General features: G+C 36.8%; 1 protein-coding gene across 2 annotated transcripts in view; it reads left to right on the forward strand.

Moving 5' to 3' along the window:
• Positions 1–22,661, forward strand: part of GABRA2 (gamma-aminobutyric acid type A receptor subunit alpha2) — a 55,574-nt gene that overhangs the window by 20,795 nt on the left and 12,118 nt on the right. For both annotated transcript variants that reach the window (XM_088524732.1, XM_088524733.1), the window contains exons 4-6: positions 9,926–9,993; positions 18,304–18,524; positions 20,736–20,818. In XM_088524732.1, the coding sequence (XP_088380858.1) occupies positions 9,926–9,993; positions 18,304–18,524; positions 20,736–20,818 (372 nt within the window). The remainder of the gene's footprint in view (positions 1–9,925; positions 9,994–18,303; positions 18,525–20,735; positions 20,819–22,661) is intronic.

The following is a 22,661-nucleotide window of genomic DNA, read 5'->3' on the forward strand; positions in this document are numbered from 1 at the left end:
GGGTTCTGAAATTCCTATGTGCAGCCAGAAATCTCTTGTCACAGCAACCGTAAAAGACAGATTTGAGGCTGCTTAATCCAGGCTCCTGGGAGTGTGTTATAGAAGTGGTTCTGGGAAACACGGCTAATGGTAAAATAGCTTAGGGACATTGTGGTAACTCAGCTGTGAGACCAAGCCCTACACTACACTTCTTACAGGCACAGAACACACCTCCTAGTATAGGACTTTACTATTAGATAACAAAAGAGTAACTGACAACTGTTTAACAAAGTAAGATTTAAAAAAAGATTACTGTGTTGCTCTCCAATTAATTAGCTCATTTTCTATTAGCTTTTCCTTGATTTAAATATTAATATGATTCTCTGTTGAGTCAAGCCATTAACTCACTTGTTTGTCAGGACTCTCGCTTAGCAAGAAGCTTATTATCCATGGTCATCTCGCAGAGGGGCCTGCTGAATGAAAGAATATTAAGAATAAAACCAGGCAACTTGGCAGCAGTTCAGACTTGTGCTGTGTCCTCAAGTACTTAACTCTGTTCCTCCTTCGCCTGCTTTTCAGCAGCTGCAGAGATCAGGGAAGTTAGGGATCCCTATCCGTTCTCATGCCAAGGGGGAGTCCTACCCTACCTGGGCACTCCTGGTGTTAACATAAAAGCAACTCCAGCTGTTCAGTAATTCAACACAGTAACTTTTCTGAAAGTATATTTATGAGAATAGTGTGCATAAATATTAGCTTCATGTACTTTGTAGTTATTTTGCCTGTCTTAAAATAGGAACTTTCTGCTTGTTGATTAATGGATTAGAAAGGGATCTAGATTTTTAGAGGTTTCTGTAATTGCCGTCTCTCAGTCTTCTGAAATGCTCTTTTAGAATTTCATACAGCATTATTAAAAAAAAAAAAAAGGTATTTGAGACTCCTTCTGCAAGTATACGTTACAAGTACCCGCTAATATGCCGCTCTGCTAGATGAAGGTGCTACTGTAGCTGCATTTTTAATGACTGTGTGACCCAGGTCTATAATGACCATGTATTATTCACAGACATTTAAATTTGTCTTTCTGAAAGGTCCAGCATTTTCAATACTTTCCTAAATCTCTTGGTCCCCAGAATAAACATTTGGACAGTGTCAGTTTTAGCTGTTTTTTCCTGGCAGGATGAAATCCTTTGCAGGTACTGGTAGTTCTCTGGTCACTCTGCTGTGTCACTAGGAGTCCTGCAGCCTTCTCACATGTTCTGAGTGCTGCAGGAACTCCGATGCTATTCCAGCAAATTGTGAGAAAATTGTTTTGGAATGTGTGGGAATTTGTGGGAGGGCATTGAAGGAGAGCCATCTCTCAGGTGGTACTTTCATCAAAAAGTGGATCTGTTTGGTATAAGCCAAAGTGGCCCCTGAAATGTAACCTATAGAAAATGTAGGCTGACTAGCCCTTGTTAGAAACATACTTGAGTTTAAGAGGAAATGGGAAGAAGAAGATAAGATATCAGCTAAAATTAAGTGAGCCAGGAACCACTATGCCGTGAAGACATATCTTAAAATGCCCACATTTGGCTGCTTCATGACTTAAAAGAGAAATCTGAAGCTGTTTTTTTTTTTTTTGCCTTTTTTTTTTAATGATACTTTCTTTGTGGGGAGATATGTTTTGGAGCACAGAAGCGGTCGCTGAGTACGTGTATCTAGAGGGACAATGTGGATGCTTTGGCTTGGAATAAAGTACAGAGATGAAACCTTTAATTACCTTACAAGGGTGATGCAGTAGAGTTCGACAGGCTGTTCCATATCTTTAAGTACCGAGGTCATCACATGTACATGTTAGAAATAAAAAAGAAAGACTTATGAATGTAAGTTTCTAAAATCAAATAGTTTTGGGAACCAGTCTGCCTTGTCTAGATATTGTAGTTTCCTGAGAACATTAGATGGAAATATGGTTGCATTAGAAAAAATGCAGTTGCATGAGAATAGCACGTTTGCCATCCATAGTTAGGCAACGTCTCCATTTCAGATTAGTCCCAGAGGTTTCTCCATTCCATTTTCAGTCTTGAGTGGGGCTGTCTGCCTTATTCTTTTGAGAGTATTAGGGCCATTTTAGCTTTATCATGTTCATCCAGTTGATCTAAACAATGCAGTAGTCCCAGTTGTTAACTCAGCCTGGTTATTACATGGTTACCCAGCTCCTCCTGTCCTGTTGTCCACTACAGTGGATGAAGGGAGAAGGTGTAATGCTGATGTTTTGTTTTTATTTGAATGCCATGTTCTTTTGATTACCTTCCATATATATTTGTTTTACTTCCACTTTTTAAGTAATCCATCTCAGTAAGAGCATGTTTCTTCTGGCCAAAGTTCTCTTTTTTGTTAAGTTTTCACTTTCGTTCTTCTATAGAATTTTTAAGTATCTCCAACTAAAGATTACTCATGTTTGTTATTTGTTTTACAGATGGATTCTTTTTGAGTGTGTGTGGTTATAGTAAAAAGGAAACAAATGGAAATTTGATGGGTTTCATGGTAGTCTGACTTGTGAGAGAGAGCACCACATGAACCAAAGTTACAGTGTTTCAGGGGTTGTTTAAACCATGAAGATGAGTTTTCTAAGATGGGACATGTTTCCTGCGTTCTTGGAAGGCAAGGTTTGGCTTTGTATGAATAATTAGGTATTGAGCAGTGTCTTCAACTTACATCTGCCACATCCCATGAGTACTGATAGGCCATGGAATGAGTCTCTTGCTTTTTCTGTTGTTGTTGTTGCTTTCTCTCTCGGTGTCTTTATCTCCCAGGAAATTTGTAATTATTTATAGTTTGAGGAGCTTGTTGGGACTTGGTTGAGAGCCAGTTCTCCAAGCTTCTTGGCAGCATTAGGGCATATGGATAGTTTTGCCCTAAGGTAGAAATAAAAGCAGCCAGGGAATTCTAGGTATTTACAATGTTAGAAGTTTGAGGCAAAGGAGATCTCAAGCAGGTATATAAATGCCAAATCTAGTAATTATGGTCTGGACCACAGAGCCTTTCAGATTAACATTTATTTAAGTGGAAGCTTGGAACTTAAGTAACTTTGTGGAGCTTGGCCAGTATTTTTAAAGCGATAATTGGGCACCAAAGTCCTTCTTTAATCCTACCCTTGAGTGACTTTCTCAAACTTGAGTAGATAGTCTATGATAAAGTTAAAATTGCAGCTCAAATTGTTACTTGTATCCAAAGTTCTCTAGCTATATGACCTTTTGGAAATATGTTTACTTTTATTTCTTGAAATAATGAGGTTTGCAAATAAAAATTGTTGGTAAAGCATAAGAAGAGCAAAAAGTAGCAAAGATAACATTTATATAGGGATCTCTATCCTTTTAAGAGATGAGATCTTTTTGAATGAGAGTTAAATCCAAAATCTAATCTGGCATATTCATGTAAATGTTATCTGATACATGTAGATCTATGACTTAGTACAGAACTTTTATTTTTAATTGCTAAGTGGAAATAGTATCCTTAGTTTTTACCAGTTTCTTTTACATACGGGGAGAAATCTGAACATTAATTGTGGAAACATGTCACATTATGTGAACTGCAGGTATGTCTACACTTCATTTCAAGCGTGCACATTTTGTTGGTAAACTACACTATAAAAGACCTCAGCTCAGCTTAAAACATATCCGAAAATGTTTTCCCATATTATGTCTTTTGCTACAGAAAAAAAGGATCTTGCAGTGTAAGCTAAATGCTTTTTCTAGGCTAGCGTGTATTTCCTTTCCAGTCAAAAGACCCACTAATCTCTAAAAGTACACCTGATTTTAACTGAAGATTTGTATTATTATTTCATTATTTTCTGTTTGTTATTATTATAATATTTTTTATTATTATGTTGTATATCAAGGTTATTTTCCTGCTGTGTTGGACTTGCTTTATGCAAATTCCAAATCATACTTTTTTGAGGAAAACAAAGCACAGAATGGGCTCGTACACAGGGCCAGGTATTCAGTTAGTGTGAATGACAATAATGGTGTTTATTTCAAGGACAGTGAGGGGCTGCCCAGCTTCATGAGTTCTCCAGGCATTTGGAGAGTCTCTGATAGTAATGGTATTTTGAAATACTTTAATTTCTATGGATTTTGCTACTCCTGTGGCTCCACATTGTGTGACCTCTTCTTTTCACCATTCCCCTTCACCTAGAGAGTGCTGGCAACAGACATGCTAAGGAGCTTGTCAGTTAAGGGCAGCATGTTGAGTTGGGACAGTGTTTGATGGATTAAGACTTAGGCAGCTTCACTTGTGCAATTTCTGACTTGTATTATGAATGATGATTGCAAGGCCTTTGGGCCAAGCACGTCCTTAGAGACCACATTACAATATCAGAACAATGTCAATTCCTGTTAAATAATTTTTATAGCAAAATAATTAAAGTAACATCAAGCTTTTGGCAGCAATGCCACAAAAACTGAGAAATCCTGAGTTAGGGCTCCCACAGCACTCCAAACTTGACCTTCTCTTTTATTTTGTATTGACACAATTAATAAACTGTTTCATTTTCACCTTTTTTGCATGCTGTAAAAGCCCTTCAATCAAGTGTGCAGTGTTCTCCTGAGCACAGCAGTACTCTCTTGAGCATTTATTCTACAATAAAAGTAATGTTTGTAAAAGAAAGAGAAATTATTTCATGCTATGCACTAAAATTGTCTATGTATAATTTAGAAGCCATATGCCACTAAGACATATTTTTGATGTTTTTGGATTGCCTGAAGCAGATTGGCTTTTAACTGTCAAAACCATGGACTTACAGTTTTAGTTTTGTTGACTAGAAGTCTAATAATAATAAAAAAAACTTTCTCTTCTGAAGATAGTTTTGACACATATATCCAACTTTCTGAAAATGAACACCTGGAATCTTGCTGTTAGTGCATTCTAAAGAGTGACTCTCCTTTCTTCTCCTTTTTTTAAACCTACCTAGAACCAACCATACATATTTTAGTCCTAGTCACTGTGAAAAAAGCTGTAGATTCTTTTGGTGAGAGGAGAGAAGGAGTGAAGAGAACTGAGATAATTTTCAGGTTTCAAAAGATTCGTTTTGAGAAATATAATTCTTCTTCAAAATTCTCCAAGGAAGAGCTCTCATGTGTCTAAGTCTGCCTGTCTAACTGCCCTGTATCATGAACACTGGAACCCTGAGTACTCATTCCTTCAGTGATGGAGGTTGAGAAAGGACTTAAGAAAACAGAAGAGTTTTGAAAACTGTCTGTTGGGCAGTATTGCAGAGGAACTCCTTCAAAATTGAATTGTCTCTCTGGAAATGTCCAAGTTTGACAAATAGGTAAATGCTGATGAAAAACCTTTTCATCTGATTTTTTCGGCCATCTCTGTTATTCATCCTGCGATTGATTTACAGGCAGCCACTCCAAATTCTCTACCAAGCAGTTAGCTGCAGCTGAACCAGCTCATCTGCTGGAGGACAAACCAGCAGGACCCATCAGAACCGTTATCTCAACAGCAAGAGAGATGTCGTAGTGGAATGAACCAAGGCACTGGGCCAACTCTAAACTCTAAGTTCTGGACTCCTCTTCCAATTTCTGACAAGGCAATGATGTTGACATTGTCCACTGTGGGTGCTTGATGTCAGGCAGCTTAATCAGGATTGACAAACAGGCTCGCTTCATGTTATTTACACTTTACTAAATCCTTTGGCCTCAGTTTCCCAAGTATGGAAAAAAAAATAGAACTGTTCTCTTCAGAGAGTGGTTATTATAATTAATATTTGTAAAATCCTAAGTGCTGCTTAAACACACACCAAACCTCCCAGAAAAGGATAGATAAGGATCTATAAATTCCCTGCAACCTGGTGTATTTATTGCTTTTCTAATTTCTTTTTTTTTTCTTCATGCTGATGCCATGACAAATGAAATTAGGAAAGGAAATAAGAGGAATCCAATGCCTGAGAAGCCTCTGAAATATGAACTAGGCACCTCCTGATATTTCTACTTCTAGACTGTGTATTTCTTCATCTCTTTATTCTTAACTTTCTGACTCTTTCCTGTCAGTTTCATTTTGGCTTCCATTTTTTTGGGGAAGCTGGCCACCATTAAATCAGATAAGACATCTCTTTCCACAGTGTAATGTCCAAAATAAAGTTTTGTATGTTTGCTTTGCTTGTCTGTTTGTTTTAAGCTTTTTTTTGGTGGGGGGCGGGGAGGGGACGCAAGGGGAGGGGAGAACGGGACGGGACTACATTTGCTGAATTTAGGAGCATCTCAGATGTTATTGGCATCCACATGCCGTATTCTGCACCAGAGATTTTTCTTTCACATAATAGGAACATCAGGAATGTAATCTCTACTCTTACCTTTCGCTGTTGTGTCTTAATTCATTTACTTCATTTAACCTTCCAAAACAACTATTCACAATAACTCAAGAACCCCCAAAAGCTCCCAAGTATAAATGACTGAGTCCTGCCCTCCCCCATTAAATATTTCTCTTTTAAAAACTGGTCAGGTTTGCATAAGTGGTGGGCCTCCATTGATTTAAGCATTTGTGGAAACCCAGCCTTTTATTCAGATGTTTACATATAGATTTCAGTAGAAGAATTTAAGGATTACATAAAAAAAAAATTAGACAATTTTACACACAAAAATACATACATGTTTTCTTTGGCCCATTTGTTAACAATATATTCTTACAGCTTTTGCACAAATACTTATGATCTGGAATTGTTTGAATCTTCAGTGAATTAGGAGGGATGAGATGTGTTATAAAAAAAAAATAAAGAAAACTTTAAATATGGTGTCTAGTGAATGAGTTCTAATCAGAAAATACTTATGAAGTTGTGTTTTCTGCCTCTGAACTGTTTTCAGTAACTAGTGGGATAGGATTCTATGATTCTATGAAACTAACAAAGGAAGGAGCAGACGTGAGTCTCACACTACTAACAGATAATAATTGAAGACTTACTGCTTTCAGCTTTATTCCTCCCAAAGGATCAGTTTTCTTGTATGTAGAGTAGGTAGACAGTTACAAAATGTGCAGAATTTTCACAGCAAATAGGCAGGAATAAAAGCTACCTGTTCTTCCTCTATTTTCCTGTGCTTTTGCCTTTCCTTTTGTGTTTTCCTTTGCTCTGTTTTCTTTTACTCTCCTTCAGTCATCTCATCTCTTATAACCTGTGAGGTTTGTTGTTGTTGTTTGCTTTTTTGTCTACCTCAGAACTCTGCTCCAAGATAGTCTGCTGTCTGTCTACACACTCTGCTCTCATTGTGGAGGAGCAGCCTGGTGGAGCCTAGAGCATTCGGTCAGTAAGAGCCCTCGTATCAGGGGAGATCAACTGGCTGCATTGAAACTAGCTGCTGTCACCAGTGACTGCAGCTGGGCAGGTTTAAGGCAATTTTGGCCAAAAGTAGTAAAGTTGTATTACTACTGTTACTACCATTTGTATCCTTTCCTGAGGCTATCAGGGATTATTTTGTCTTGTGCTCATATATGAGTTGAAGTTCTGATCTCAGTTATGGCTGCCAGAAATGAAGCAATTGTAGCTGTAGATTAGATTGCATGCTGCTTCTTCCTCCCATCCATTTTCCCCAACCCAAGTTTTGATTCTTGAAATATCCCTGGAACTCCGAGGGTAATGAGGATCCCTAATCTGAAGTAATGAATCTACAGCCAATAAGAGAAATCTAATGTTGTAAGAGCTTTCAGATGCTTTTTGTAGTCTATTTGCTTATCCTCAACTCTGTCTTCGCTACTCATTTCTGATGGAAGTATGGATCCAGAAGTGTGTAGAACTAATATGATTGTAATACACAAAATATTTTATAATTGAGCTGAAATGCAAGGCAAACCTAAAGTCTTCATGTTTTGTAACTTATTATATGCAAATCCTAAAGGCATTCTCATATATCAAATAATTAAATGTCAAGTGCAAATAATTGCTAATAATAGAGTGAGGTTACAAGACCATGCTCCAAGAGTAAACTCTGTTTTTTGCGGGGACAGATTCAGATTTCCCAACTGACTTTGTTGCCTTTCTTGGAATTACTTCAGATTGCACCAGTATAATTGAATACAGCTCTCCGCTCTTGGGTTTGTTTTCACTGTCAGTCATACATTAATACTAGTGTTTTGCATTCAATTATAATTAAGATTGCATGTTGTCATTACAATACAGGCCAAATTTCACAATTAGTTCCTGCAGCAGTGTTTTGCCCCCTGAAGAGTAATCTGTCTTGTCACTTTTCCATTTCATCTTTGCCTGTGCCAGGTGACCATTTGGAGACAGTAGGTCTTTTTTGGGCGTCTTTCCTACGGGCATCATGCAGTCAGTAGTCTTCTGAACTGCATATGTGGTTTCCATACGGTTTTCAGCCAGACCCATACTTTCTCCTTGTGGAATATTGAAAATAGTTTCATTTCCTGTTGTCCAGTGACTTAACCTCAGTTTTGGAGTAGGGCTCAACATGGCATGTATATACACCCTGTGTATGAGATTACAACAGTCTCTATCAGATAAATAAGCAAGTCTCAGGATGGGCAGGGGAAGCACACATTTTGAGCTGTCAGGGTTACCTAAATGGCAGCATAGTAAGAGTCAGCCTTCACTTACTTGCTTATAGAAGTTTGAGAGGCAAAAAGAAGTAGAAGCAGTCCTGAAAAGAACATGCTTTTCACTAGGAAAGACTGTGCTGAATCCTCATGTGTCCACTACTGAAGCGGAGCAGGAAATGCGAGTTTCCTCAGAAGTGCTGGAATGTGCCTTCGCTTTCTGCGGCAGGGTGCAGAAAGCTCCGCATCACCCTGGCTGTGCTTGGGGTGCAGCTGCATCTCTTCGCTAATGCTCTCGGAGAAGTCTTGTCCTTGCCTGGTGGCTGGTAGAGGCTCTTGAGTCATGGGTGAGAACTGCTGATTTCTCACATTAAAGGACAGTTGTTGCATTATTAGTCCCTAAAATTACAAGCAAAGTCTGTTTATGTGACATATTTGTCAAAAGATAGCTTTTAACAATATGCAAGCATAAAAAGCATGTATACTAAATGATGCTTGAATGTGTAGCAGTATTCATTTAGGAAAGGAAAATTGCAGATAAGTTATATTTAAATTTTTACTTTCTTTCAGCCAGTGACAGACTTTTAGGCAAAGAATTCCTTGTGCTACTTGTCTCGATAGCACAGCTGGCAACAGCTATTAGAAATTTCCTGAAAGTGAGTACTGTCCCTGTTAGCACATCACTCAATTTTGAGCCTAATTGAAAACTGAAGACAGAAAGCTCAGCAATTATTTTTCCCTACAGTATAATATTTAATATTCCAATTCCATGGCTGCCTGACTCCAATGATTAGGATGCACATTTTTTTATAGTATTTACAGTGCTACAACAATGTATCAGGAGTGTCATATATCAAGGGAAGGAACTATTATGTTAAAACTTATGCTCCTTAAAAGCATGTCCAGTTGAAATGTAGGGCACTGCTGAACATTACTTTTGGTGTCGTCAGTAATTGTACTGTAGGCTTTTCCCTGTCTTTGGCTTTGAAAAAGCTATTCAGAATGAAGAAAACAGCACTGAATTAGGAAGGCTTTAGCAGGAATGGTCTGCAACAATAGAAATAAAAGCTCTGCAACAAAGGCATTTTATGTTTAGAACTGTACTGCTTTGCTGAGTGCAAGACAGTGCAGTTACTTTGCTGGTGCTGAAGTGGGAAATATGCCTGTTCTTGCTGATGTTTGTATAGTCCTTTAAGCAAGATGAGCTACTCGACAGCTCATCTACTAGCTACTTGGCTACTCATCTAACAGCCTCTGGTAACTGCAGAATAAATTCAGTGACCTAGACATCACCAATATTTACAACAGGATACTAGTTAAGAGAAATAAATAAGGATAGGAACGTGTTCATAATGTCCTATAATTTTATAGAGAGAGTTTGAAGAAGTACTATTAGTTTAAAATGTTTTTTGTCTTTTTATATCAGACAGTATTACTGAAGTCTTCACCAACATCTATGTGACCAGTTTTGGACCTGTTTCAGACACAGATATGGTAAGTTCTTGAGTTTTTTGCTTGTGTGGTAAAAGGTGTAAAGAGATATAATGTAAACTTCCTTTAAACTTCTATTCTGCTTTTACTTATTCTGAGCAATTTGGGAATAATTTCACTGAAGTCAAGAAGCACCAAATCACAGGAGGCCCAAAGATAGAGTCTGATTTATAGATCTGACATGATGAGTGGATTTGTATTTGCTGTTTGTGCTGGACAAGATATGTGTCGTTCCAGTGAATCTTCTAATTGTCCCCACTGGATTTGGTTCATACTGTGGAACTGTCTAAAATTTGCGTGTGAACCAGATTCCTTCTCAAACTAGAATGGAAGATGTACAGTAGGAGCACGTCTAATGTAGCTAATAGTCCAAGCAGCCTGACTGGAGTTTGTCAGAAGTAAACCGGAAATTGTGTCACTGGCATTAACGCCGTGTTTCTACAAATCTCCTTCATCTGTACCATTCAGTAACAGCATTTGGGGGGGAAAATCTACCAGAATAGCCAAATTGGTATAAATGTAGTCATCAATAGATTACCTTGTAAGGTGAATTTAGGCATAAATTTCTGTGATAATAATGGATAAAAAAAAAGATGCTCCAATAAAGCAAGATCATCCAGCCTTATATTCTTAAAACTCCCAGCACCTCAGTGAGCATTATTTCCTTGAGTACTTAGGGCTTTTGTATTCACTTGGGCTTTTAATGCCAACAGACCATTTAAATAAGATCCAGTGACATTGAAAAGAAATAAACCAACAATGTTGCTCTGGATCATAGCTTCTCATGAAAATAACAGTGGAAAAAATTCTGAGAGAAGCAAATCATATGCAGAGTAGGGAGAACTGTACTGATGAGAAAAATCTTTGTTGATGTGACATCTCTGAAAGGAAAAAAGGTAATGACAAAGTAGTCTGAAAGTTAGTTAAGCTGCTCTTGCCATTCTCTACCGGCTTCATACTGTGTGATCACACTGTGAAATTTGGATTATGATGTTACTAAGACAACTGCATCAGATTAATGGACATAGAGCTTTGCAAAATAAAGCAAGTTATGCAGTGGAATTGTGGAGAAAAATGGTCAAATATTTTGGAAGATTTTTAAACATAAATGAATATGGACAAAAAGTATAAAATACTATCCCTATGTGTATAAGAAAAAAATGAATATTTTTAAAAAAAACATGCAAAATTTATTGTCTTCTAAGGAAACTTTCACGTTACACATCATGTGGGAAGAGGAGACATTTTGAAGTATCAAGTTAGAATGAAACTAAATATTTTCTAGTACAGTGTGTTTTTTTTTAAAGGAATTTAAGGACACTAATAGGGAGTCATAATTTTGGAGAAAGTAGGCTCATTTTTTTGTAATAGTTTCAGTTTTCAAGCTTTGTTTCTGTTGTGATGAAAACAGTACTGATGCTTCACATGAAAAGTTACTTCATGCACAAATACACGTTTCTTTTGTCACTATGTATGTGACCTTTTCTTGTGAGCTGTTGTAAGCCCACACATTCTGTCAAAATGAAGGTGACATAAGAGTACATTTCATGTGCCCTTTAGGTATTTCATACTGAATTACTCATGTAAAATACTATATAGGGGATTTAGAGATAGGTATTTTGAGTGTAAAATTGTGAGGCTTTGGAATGTTCTAATTTTTCCAAACTTACCCCTAAAATTTTTCATTGGAAAAATAAGTTTGGTTCTTGCCAACATCCTCCTAACTCTCCTGCAGCTCACAAACTGAATCTCAGAAATTTCAGGAATGTGAAGATTAGTAGAGAAGATTAGTATGTGGCTCTAGTCTGGAACAGGGAGGATGTTCAGTAAATATGACATTTGGGTTGGAGCTTAGGACACTGTTCTTGCATAATGATGTTGGTTTATGGAGTTGATAAAATATCATACTAGTCTTTATAATTGATTTACTAAGAAATATTTGTCTCCTTCACTAAGTACATTAGCTCCCATTAATGATAATATTGTATTGTGTGTAATCTACAACTCAGTACAATTGCCCAAGTGTAAAGTTTTGTTTAAATTCTCTTTATTTTTCCATCTATCATTATTTGGCCCAAAAGAAATTAAGTCCAGGGGAACTTGATCTGTGGCTGATTCATTTTGCAGAGCAATGAGAATCCAGGAAGAGAAACCAAAACATGGGATTAAACAGATTTTACCTTGAGTTTTGTGTATTTTTGTGTTGTTGTTTCTCTGAGATGTTTAAGTTCAGTATCACAATGCTAAGTTTCGTAGGCCTCCAAGCAGATCAGTGATACAAATTTGCTTTGTCACTAGCCTAAGAGAGAAAAGCAATATTTTTTAAGAACAAAAGCTGAATAGAAAAAGTGAGAAACAAAACATCTCTGAATTGTTAACAACATATTTTTCTAAGGAGCATTATAAGGCTAAATTGTGATTGAAGTGTCTAATTACAACATTATTAGCTGTAGCTCTTTAGAGAATCAGATTAAGGAGATGTATGAGGTGTAAGTCATGACAGAATACAGGAGTGCTCCCAGCTGATTGTTCTCACAAGGTTAAAAAAAAAAACCCCAAAACAGTAAAGTCTGGAGTGTTTGTGAAAAATCAGTAAACTAATTGCTCTCTTCCTTTATACCATAGGCCAGGTCATTGCCTTTGCAAGCTGGATTTATAGGGTGAAGTTTTAAGGCGGGTTAGGTGAATATTGCGTGTGATCTCTTGCAAAACTTCTCTCCCATCGTCCTGTTGGGAAGGGTCGTTCCCCTGGGCAGCAGCCTGTCAGCTGCATCAGTTCTGGAGGTTCATTTGCCAAAGGCTGTGTCCAAGCCCTTCCCTGACATTAGCTCCCGGTGGTACCTCTTGTTTGCTTTCCAGTCCCTGGCATCGGGCACCTGTTGTGTTTCTGAGGTAGCTTTTTTGTCCATGGCTGAGCAGAAAAGGTAGTAAGATATGCTTGTGTTTCCAGTGATAGTGTTATGTTGTGTGTTTGCCATTCCTGTTATTCCTTAGTGTTTAGTTGAGACCCTGAGTTTGTTCTCCATCAGATGTATGGAAAGGAAGAGGAAGAAAATAATTCAAGGAATGTCTTTTTTCACAAAAGAATATGAATAGGAAGACATTTCTCTCCCCCTTCACACTGTCCTGCAGGATATTTAAATACATTTTTTTCAGATTTTTTTTCGAATGCTACAAGTTTATATAAAATGCTGGAACAAAAATACTTGAAGTTGACAAAAGAAGCAGAAATAAAATGCTTGGAATTAATTCTTCAGATAGAGAAAAATAGAAATAGACCTCTCCTTCTTTAATAGTATTGAGTTGTATACTTGACATATATTATTTGTATATTTAAAAATAAAAGGAATTAAAAATACAAAATCCTTTGAAATATAATGATACCCAGGACAATGCCTATGTTTTTAACAGGGGTTTGATTTAAAAACAAAGGTTTTGATTAAAAAAAAAAAAAGAAAAAGAAAATGCAGTTTCTCCAGAATTTATCCAGAATGTTTCCAGGACAGCTGGTGTTACGACAAAGTGGCTACTTCAATATTTGTAAAAATTATATTGAAACCTGCCAAAGACCCAAAAGAAATAACTGGGTGTTATCTCCCTCTGTGTTCTGTACACACATCAGAAGGTAAGTTTTGGAAAAGGAGAAATGGACTCAATTTACGCATCTGCACAGTGAGATTTGCTGTTAGATTACACAGGCAATGAAATATGCCATCTGTACAGAGCCTGAGTAGTCAGTGTTTTTGATTAGTGTGTAGAGGGGCGTTTGTAAGAGAGGAAAATTGCATCCCCAAAATCTTTTGTACTCTGTGGCTCCATCCTCTGCTTCAGTCCTGGTATTTAGACAAAAGTGCTTTAGAGAAAAGAGGAGCAGAAAGTGGGACAGAGGTGGCAGAATGACCATTTTCCCGCTCTTGTGGGTGGCTCTAGGTGGAGCCAAAACAGGGACGAGCTAACTGTGAGGCTCAAGCACTGTGGGGTTTTGCAGAGCCTTGTAGTGCATTAGCCTCTGTGTACGTCTCGAATTAGCCCCGTAGGTACCACAGAGATATCCTACAGAAAATGAAAGGACCAAGGCAATAAACAATTTCTCCTGTTATAAAACTCGTTTCAGCTTTTACTCAGAAACCATATCCAAACGCTTAGTGAAGAAGATTGGTAAATTAACTTAAAGGAATGACATTACACAGTTGCAGCACTCATCATGTGTAAGTATCAGATCATAGCAGGAGTTCAGATACGTCCAAAATGCTAAGCTACCAAACAGATGAATTTACTCTGAAAAATTGCATTTTTTGAGACTTTGGCCTATAACAGTTTATTTGGTTTCATGGAAATGTTTTTGATCCTTGGTTGCACACCAGCCGTATTAGCATGCAACAATATTGGTTGCATATTGTTAATTGTTTTTAAACTAAACTGAAGGGAAAATGCCTTTGCCTGAAGGAGGCAGATATGGAAAACTGCCTTTGCCAAAGCAAAGGTAAATAAGAGGCGGATATTGTACCAAGAACAATATTGTTTTTTTAAGAAATAAAATTAAGAAATTATGCTATGAATACCACTTGCCTTTTAAAGTTTTATATTTTATAGTACTTAAAGCTTGTGTCAGGATGAGTACTATTTAAGGGCTTTAACAAGAAAAGACCAAACGTCCTATAGAGAATTGATTCAGAAAAATGTGCACAAGAGCAGCTCTGTCCCGAACTGTTCACTAAATAAAAAGCTGTGCTCCAGGAGATGATTAATAAAATGTTCAGTCTGCCCCACGACAATACTGCTTGCTACTTGACAGGCACAGTTTCTGAAGCGTTTGGAACACTTCCATCTCTACCCTAGATGCAAAGACTGCCAAAATCTTCCTAACCGTGCTGAGGAGATGACAGTAAATTTTTTTTTTCTCTCTCTGAACTTCTGTAGCCTTAACAATAAAGAATACCCTCTTGTAAGGGAAATGGCTTGCTTATACCCAAGTCAGCTTCTTCCAGAGATACTAATGTCTTTAGTTATGTTATGAAAGTGAGTTCCAAATACTAGAAATGAGAGGAATGCAATTATTTCACCGTTTTATTCTTCTGACCACTGAACTGGCGTAAATTCTGTGCTTCTAGCACTGTAATAAGATTCTCATTCTCTTCCCCTAAAATTTCTTGGAGTCTGGTGTAATATGTGCTTAACAGCTTATGTCTAATTGTACTGTGTTAGAGTCCAGCTGTGAAAGCAGCATTTGAGACACAAAAGAGTAGCTGAATGCCCAGAAATGACCACAGAAGTCCTTGATAGTTTTGAAAGTAAGTACCCGTCGCTTTATCTTATGCTGGAAACAGTTTGGTGCTGTGCAAAGCTAAAACACTTCTTCATTTATGTAGGACAGTATCTGCAGATTGTATAAAACAGATGTCAGGTATTAACGTGGGATTTTGACTCTAGAATCCAGATTCGAATTTCTAACAGACTTTAAGCTTTACTTGAAAAAGTAAGCATGACCAACATTTGTGACAGACTGATTACTGCTTAAAATAATTACAAAATATTTATGTAATCTTTCTGTGAATGCTGACTTTTTAACACATTGTTTATATTTGAAATGCTTGAATAGTTTCCTTTTTTTTTTCTTTTTTTGTTATGTATAGTGATTGCTGTAGGGTTATTCATAATTATAAATGGAATGGATTGAGTTTGATTGAAGGAACTTGGATCAGTGAATATAGCACCAGGATATGAGAGGTCTGAGTTTTATTTTGCTGCTACTTATCACACAAGTTGATTTTGCTGAATGCCTTAGTTTTCCTTCATATAAAGCTGAGATCCCAATAAGTCTTTTGAAAAATGCATCTAAATATGAGCTCCATAGAAAGAAAAGTTATGTAAGAATTATATGGGGGTGTTTTTTTACTGTTATGGTGAGTGGAAGGAGAAGATGGCCATGATCATTCTCACTAAAGTTTAGTTTATTCCCTTTTTTCATCTTCTTAATGGGATATTCTGTAAAACAAAGATTTTCAGTGTGTATTGGATGGAAGTTTGCCAGTAAAGAAATTAGAATTACCTGTGGATTAGTCAGACTTAACCATGGTGGTCTTTCAAGGCTGCAGCTCTGATTTTCCCATGCTTGTTCTTCTCCTTAGGCAGCTGCTATACATCAGATGCTCTTTTGAAATGTTGCTGTTTTGATTTAGTGGCATTTCTTGTCTGCATTTTTTCTCTTTTATATCTCCTGTAATTTTCTCTGTAGATGATGGAAGGCTGAAGAAGCAGGACCTTTGAAATTCTTTATTGATGGACACATCAAGAAAACTTAAGATATATATTTCATCTGTCTATGTGTACGGGGATATTTGCCCAAGGAACTTGCAGGAATTATCACATACTTCTGTTGAATTTCAGTGGGATTTCAAAGTTCTACTCCCTCCAGCTCTTAGAAGGTCCTTGAAGTCTTGTTCCCTCAGGCTGCTCTTCCCACTTTTTTTATACCCCAGCCATCAATCTTCTGATACACAGCAATGATTTCTTTTACTGAATATTCAGTACAGCTTATGTATTTGAAACAGGACAAAACCTTTCAGACAGAAAAAATAAGGAAGCCTTTAGGACATTTTTTTTCCCTTGAATTACCTGGTATTCCTAGTAAGATCTCATATATTCTGCTGTATCTGTAAGCACTCAGTTCTTGCTGCCCTTGATCATCCTTGATTTTCTGTGATTTCTAATTTTCCTTGGGACTTTATTATGGGACTGCTAAGTAACCTGTAATTTCTAAATAGGTTTTTAAGTCATAAGATATTTAACAAATAAAACAATATGTAAATCAAAAATAAAATGGGACACTTCAGTGTGGTCTGTGATAGAGAAATGGGCAAATTACTTGTGGGGGAGTGTCTCTCGCCATGATGAGAAACAGAAAAAGATCAGGTATAATGTGTGAATGAAAGGAAAAACTCCTGATTAAAATTGCTTTCTCTCCTCCCCTTGACATACTCCTGCAGCTAACAGACTGCTCTTTCTTTTTCCACCTGCCTCAGCCTCTGGCCCTGATCTAGAAAAGATTCTGCCAACTCACAGAGGAAGAGGAGCAGGGAAAGGCTGTTTGTCACTTCTCGTTGCCTACCCAACCAGCAGCCCTTTGTAAAACCATGTCATCGACTGGGTCTAACCTGTGCTTTGCTAGCCAGTGCACAAGGAAGCCACTAAAAAGTGATGGGATCCCATAAGTTCTCTGAAACCCCTTTTAACTCTCTACCTTACATTGTTCGGATTTTATCAGGACTGGTCCCTTCAAGGCTAGAGGTGGATATCTAATGTACTTATAAAACAATTCTCTTAAACTGTTGCATTTGCAAAGCAATTGCAATGGTACAGAGTGTTGCAGCATACTAATAACTTGAAAATGTGGATCCATTTTGCATCTGTCCAGCAAAATTGAAATTGCATTAAGGTAATATTTGCCACTACATAATATAGTTTCGTACAAAATTTTCATGCTGATGGAATTACAGTTTATAAGCAGTGTTCACAGTTACAAAATAATCAATCAATTTACGCATTCGGTTTGAAGTTAGTTGATCACCTTATATGTCAGTGTTTAATCAGTATCTTTTTATCTAGCCAGGGTGACACAGGAATCTAGTATAGGTCATCAGTTGCTTTTTTCTTGCATCCTGTTCTTCAGACTATACTTCCTTCACAATATTAGGAATCAAAGTAAAATCCTGTTGTCAGTCCTTACATATGCATGGATTTCAGCAGGTAATGTCTCACCTTTTGTTCATCAGCTCTCAAGTGGGAGCTGGAATCCACCTTTCCTTGTCTATATGCTTATGCTAATAAAATTTTAACTATAGGAGGGTCTTTCTACTCATTTATTTTCCCCTTTGGAAAAAAAAAATCTCTCTTATATAAATTTTCCTGGCTCTATCGTACCTTTTTTGGATAATATTTTTCCCTTCATTTAAAATTCAGCCATTCCCTGTGCTCTTGAAATGCTAGATTACTCTCCTGCAGGTGCATTTAATATCCTCTTGTGTCTTTTTCTTCTTAATGTATAATGCCTGTCTTATTGAAATTATCTTTCTCATAGATAGCATGGGTACCAGATACAGAAATCTAAGGATTTGACGGGTTCAAAATACAATGTTTAGCAGTCATGAAGATGAATCACCTGCCCTAAATATCTTGAGTTCCTCTGTGTGATTTCATGTGTTTTTCTCCCTCTCATATAGTTTTACCAAGAGATGTATACTTTTCTTTTCTCATACTAAAAAAAGCAGATGAATGTTCCATTGTTTCAAAAAGCATATCTTTATTTCATTGTAGGAATACACAATAGATGTTTTCTTCCGTCAGAGATGGAAGGATGAAAGGTTAAAGTTTAAGGGCCCCATGAACATTCTTCGATTGAACAACCTAATGGCCAGCAAAATCTGGACTCCAGATACATTTTTTCACAATGGAAAGAAGTCAGTGGCTCATAACATGACAATGCCAAACAAGCTTCTACGAATCCAAGATGATGGAACTCTCTTGTACACCATGAGGTAGGCCTTTTTGTCTGTTCTCATGTAATCTTTTTTATGTGATTTTTTTCAAATAACAATTACATTAGGTATACCAGAAGGCTTTCCTTATTTGTGGCTCAGCAGAAACAATGCTAGAAAAATGTATGCTGTGTTTCCATTTCTTCTACAGGTCTGTTTGGTGATTTGAACATACTAGGTTTCCTGCATATTCCTCAGTTTTCATGCCTGTAAACACACGAAAATATGCTGACAGCTGCTTTGAATCTTTAGATGGGAGGACTGAATGAGAATTGTTAAAACTCAGACTTTACCAACTCCATGTTAGATTGCTTAAACTGGCGTATGACTTCTGCTGAAGTCCTGCGAATGTATGCATTATACTAAGCATGAGCAAGTTCATTATTGAGAGCAGTGTCAATGAAAAGAGGAAGAAGAAGAAAGGGTTAATAGGGACTCAAATTTGCAGCAAGAACTGCAGGGAAATTGGATCTTTGTAAGAGCAGTTTCTGTATCTCTAATTATAATATTTAACTTAGAGTTTTAATTTTTGCATGCTGTGCATGATTAGCAGCTAAGGTAAATATTTAGCTTTTAAAAAATATTACTTTATTAAATGGGTTGGAAAATAACCTATAAAAAAACTACAAATATCATATATGCATAGGCATAAGCAATATATTCATAAGACTAATTTCTTCTTTGTTACTGATTTGTAATAATGTTACTTATGACATGAAAACTCTTCTAAAACTTTCAGAAACTTAGTTTTTTCTATTGTTCTTTGAATATAGTTAATAAATTGAATTGCTTGAGAAAGCAGTCTTAAAATCCTGAGCTTAAGTAAGATACGAAGCCAAAGCCATAAAGCAAACGTACTGTGCAATCTTCTTCATTCAGCCATGTCACCATACCTTAAGCCAGATACACTGTACAACACCAAAGCAAATGCAGCACTGAGTGGTGAGGCAGAGATTACTAATCATACTGAGGGATGTGGTGGTTGGAGAGCCTCGGAATAGTTTGCTGGAAATAAATTGAGACCCCATTAGTAGTATTTTGCTTGGACTCTAATCAGTATTTGAACTCTGTATAAGCTAAAATTTTTACCTCCCAGGAAACACTTCAGGAATACTTCCCAGGAAATACTAAATAATAAGAAATACATTTTGAAGTAATTTTGAAGTTTTATTTTTAAAATAAGGTCAGTTATATCTGCTAGAATTAACAGAGATCATTTTCTACGGTCATGAAATTCCTTGCTGTGCTTCCAGCTGTTTTCTAACTCTCCTCTCTCTTCTTCACCTCCCCCCGTTTCAGAACCAGTTTCCTGGGGAGGAAATAAAAATATGGATTTTTTTTTTTTGTTGAAGGGAAGGTAGGATGGCAGAAGATAGGGGGGAATAGAGTGATTAGAGGCCGCTGGGAGTACAGTAAGATGTAGCTAATGTTTGAGGACAAATGAAGAGAGGTGGAAAAATGCTGGAAAAATTTCCACCCAGAAGTGACTTATAGGAAAAAAACAGGAACTGAGTAGTTCCTTTACTTTTTTCTTGAATTAAAAATAATGAGAAATAAAAGCTTGACAAGAGTTTTCTTCAAGCTTTTCCTTTATACCCCCTGATTTAATATTGAGATATTTGTGGTAGTATATCACAAAATGAGCAAAAATGAATGCATTCTTAACATATTGTCATGCTTATTATATAAACAAAATTACAGATCATTAGTATCATGGAAATGAGTGAGAATATATCTTTTTGGAGAAAAAAAAAAAAGATGCTTTTTACTACAACTTCCATTCAAACTGTAAACCAAACCAAAACAAAACAAAGTGCTCAGAACTGTGGAGCACAGTCTTTGGCAAATCAGCTGTATTTTATGTGCTTTTGTAATGAACTTTTGGGAGATGTATGATCACATATGTAGCTCAGAATATTGGGGAGGAAATGACTGTTCTTAACAATTTGCAGTTACATAATTTATACTTTCATTTAAATGGCCTTTTCGCAATTTTGAGGTCAGATGTTTTAAGTTTATTGCGTGATAAGTCAGTGTCTTCTGAAGGAACACATAAAGGGGAAGCAGCAAGAGATGATTTAAATTCTAATTAGCTTAATATAACATTTCATTTTCATCTCCTAAATCAGCATGAACTCTGTTCAATTTTATGGAAGTGATTTTCTTGTCCTGCTAACTGATTTAAATGCATAACGGGCTTTTGACTTTAAGACTTACAGTCCAAGCTGAATGTCCAATGCACTTGGAGGACTTTCCTATGGATGCTCATTCGTGCCCACTGAAATTTGGCAGCTGTAAGTACCAAACCAGAAGTAAGGACTTTGGTTACTGAATATCTAACATTGCTCAGCATCACTTTGTTTCATGAAGTTGATACACAAGAGAATATTTTTTTCAATTGCAACCAAACATACTGAAATGTTTTCTCTGTTCATTCTTGCGTCTTTTAATGAACTTAAGAGTTTTCTTGACTCCATTTATCAGCAAACACTATGGACCTAATTCAGCACTGCACTGATCTATTTTTATTCCAGTGTGCCAACCCATACTGATGAATGTGCTTATTGTACTAATGAACATCAAATTAAAAACTTTGAAGAATGCCTTAAAAATTGTTTTCATTTATTGAAATATTTATTTATCTTTATTATTAATGATGTTTGGTTTTTATAAAAAAGTGAAGGCAGATGGCTTCTTTTCACTAATTAACACATCCTCATGTTAAACAAGTGAACTTTGATCTCACTAGTATCATTTTTATATTGATACACCTTCATTTACCTAACTTGCATTCTTTCTCCTTCTTGGTGAATTAGGCCCACACTGTGTATATTACCTGGATTTTGTACATTGAAAACGTTTCTTTTTTTCTTTGCCTGCAGCCTAGCTTCTCTACTAGAAAAGGACATGAGTTTTTTTGGGAAGGTGGTTAATACCTTTCATTTCTGGCAGATTCTATATTACTTGCAGACACTACAGGTTGCAAAACAGATGCTGTGCGGTCACTGATGGCAGCGTTCACCAGAGCTCATCACCTATCAGAGCACTGTGCATACTCTGTCCTTACCTCTGATATGGCCCTGTTCCTTGGCCCTGGAGGGACAAGGGCATGCAACGTTGAACAGTTTGGTTCAGGGAAGAGGCATCTTAAACCAAGTCTGTGCTTCTGATGGTGTTTCTACTACAGAAAAATCTTAGCTATAGAGATAAAAGGTCATTAGAATTATTTTTTTTGTCATTAAGCCATCTTTTTTTCTAAATCACCCCAAAATAACCAAAAATGGGGAGGTTGAGTTCAAATTAGCAACTGGCAAGACTGCTTGTTTGCATCAGAAAAAAAGGCTTTCTGATTGGAACCTGGAGCTCTAGAAGGGAAATATTAGTAATTTTTGCTGGACTTTCTGGGCTGTATGATAGTGTTGGCTGTCCCTCTCCCAGATTTTGTCAGTCATGTGATTTATGGCCAGTTGCATGAAGAAGCTTCTTTCAGGGCCTCTAAAGGTTTCTCAGTGAAAATGTCAGCAGCGGAGCAGAAAAGTTCCCATAATCTATATATATTTTAAAAAAACCCTATAATCATAGGGTAAGACTTAGAAATGTGTCTGTCTTAATCAGCAAGAATGAATACACAATTTCTTACATCAGTGGTTTGGCCTTTTCATATTTTTCATACTTCATTTTATTAGTAGCGTGTTAGACTGAAAAAACTCATACTATTTTTTGTTGTTGTTTGTTCCTAAGTTATAGGAGAGGCATTAATGCTGTCTAAAATACAGTATTGATTTGCTTCCATTCTAACTTATTTGACAGGCCATAGACTAAATGTATACTTGATCTTTTATTCTCATGAATAAACTGTGAGAACAGCCTGCTCAGTGTGTCCTCTCAGTGTGTCCCACAAAGAGATGCCATGATAAGAAGTGAAACTTGCAAGGGAATGCATGCCAAGGCACAGAGCTCCTACAATTTTAGGAGCATTGCCACAGAACCTGCCATCCCATTTTAGGTATGAATTTCAGCTAATCAGAAAATACTTGTGTATCAATGGGGGAGAATGGGGGCAAGTGAAAGGCAGAACAAAATATGAATGATTTCCCAAAAATGTTCATATGTCCTACATCTTACAAATTGTCCTTT

This window comes from Tinamus guttatus, unplaced genomic scaffold, assembly GCF_059628265.1.
Source record: "Tinamus guttatus ecotype Peru unplaced genomic scaffold, ASM5962826v1 Tinamus_guttatus_pri_ptg000213l, whole genome shotgun sequence".
NCBI classification, from domain to species: Eukaryota; Metazoa; Chordata; class Aves; order Tinamiformes; family Tinamidae; genus Tinamus; species Tinamus guttatus.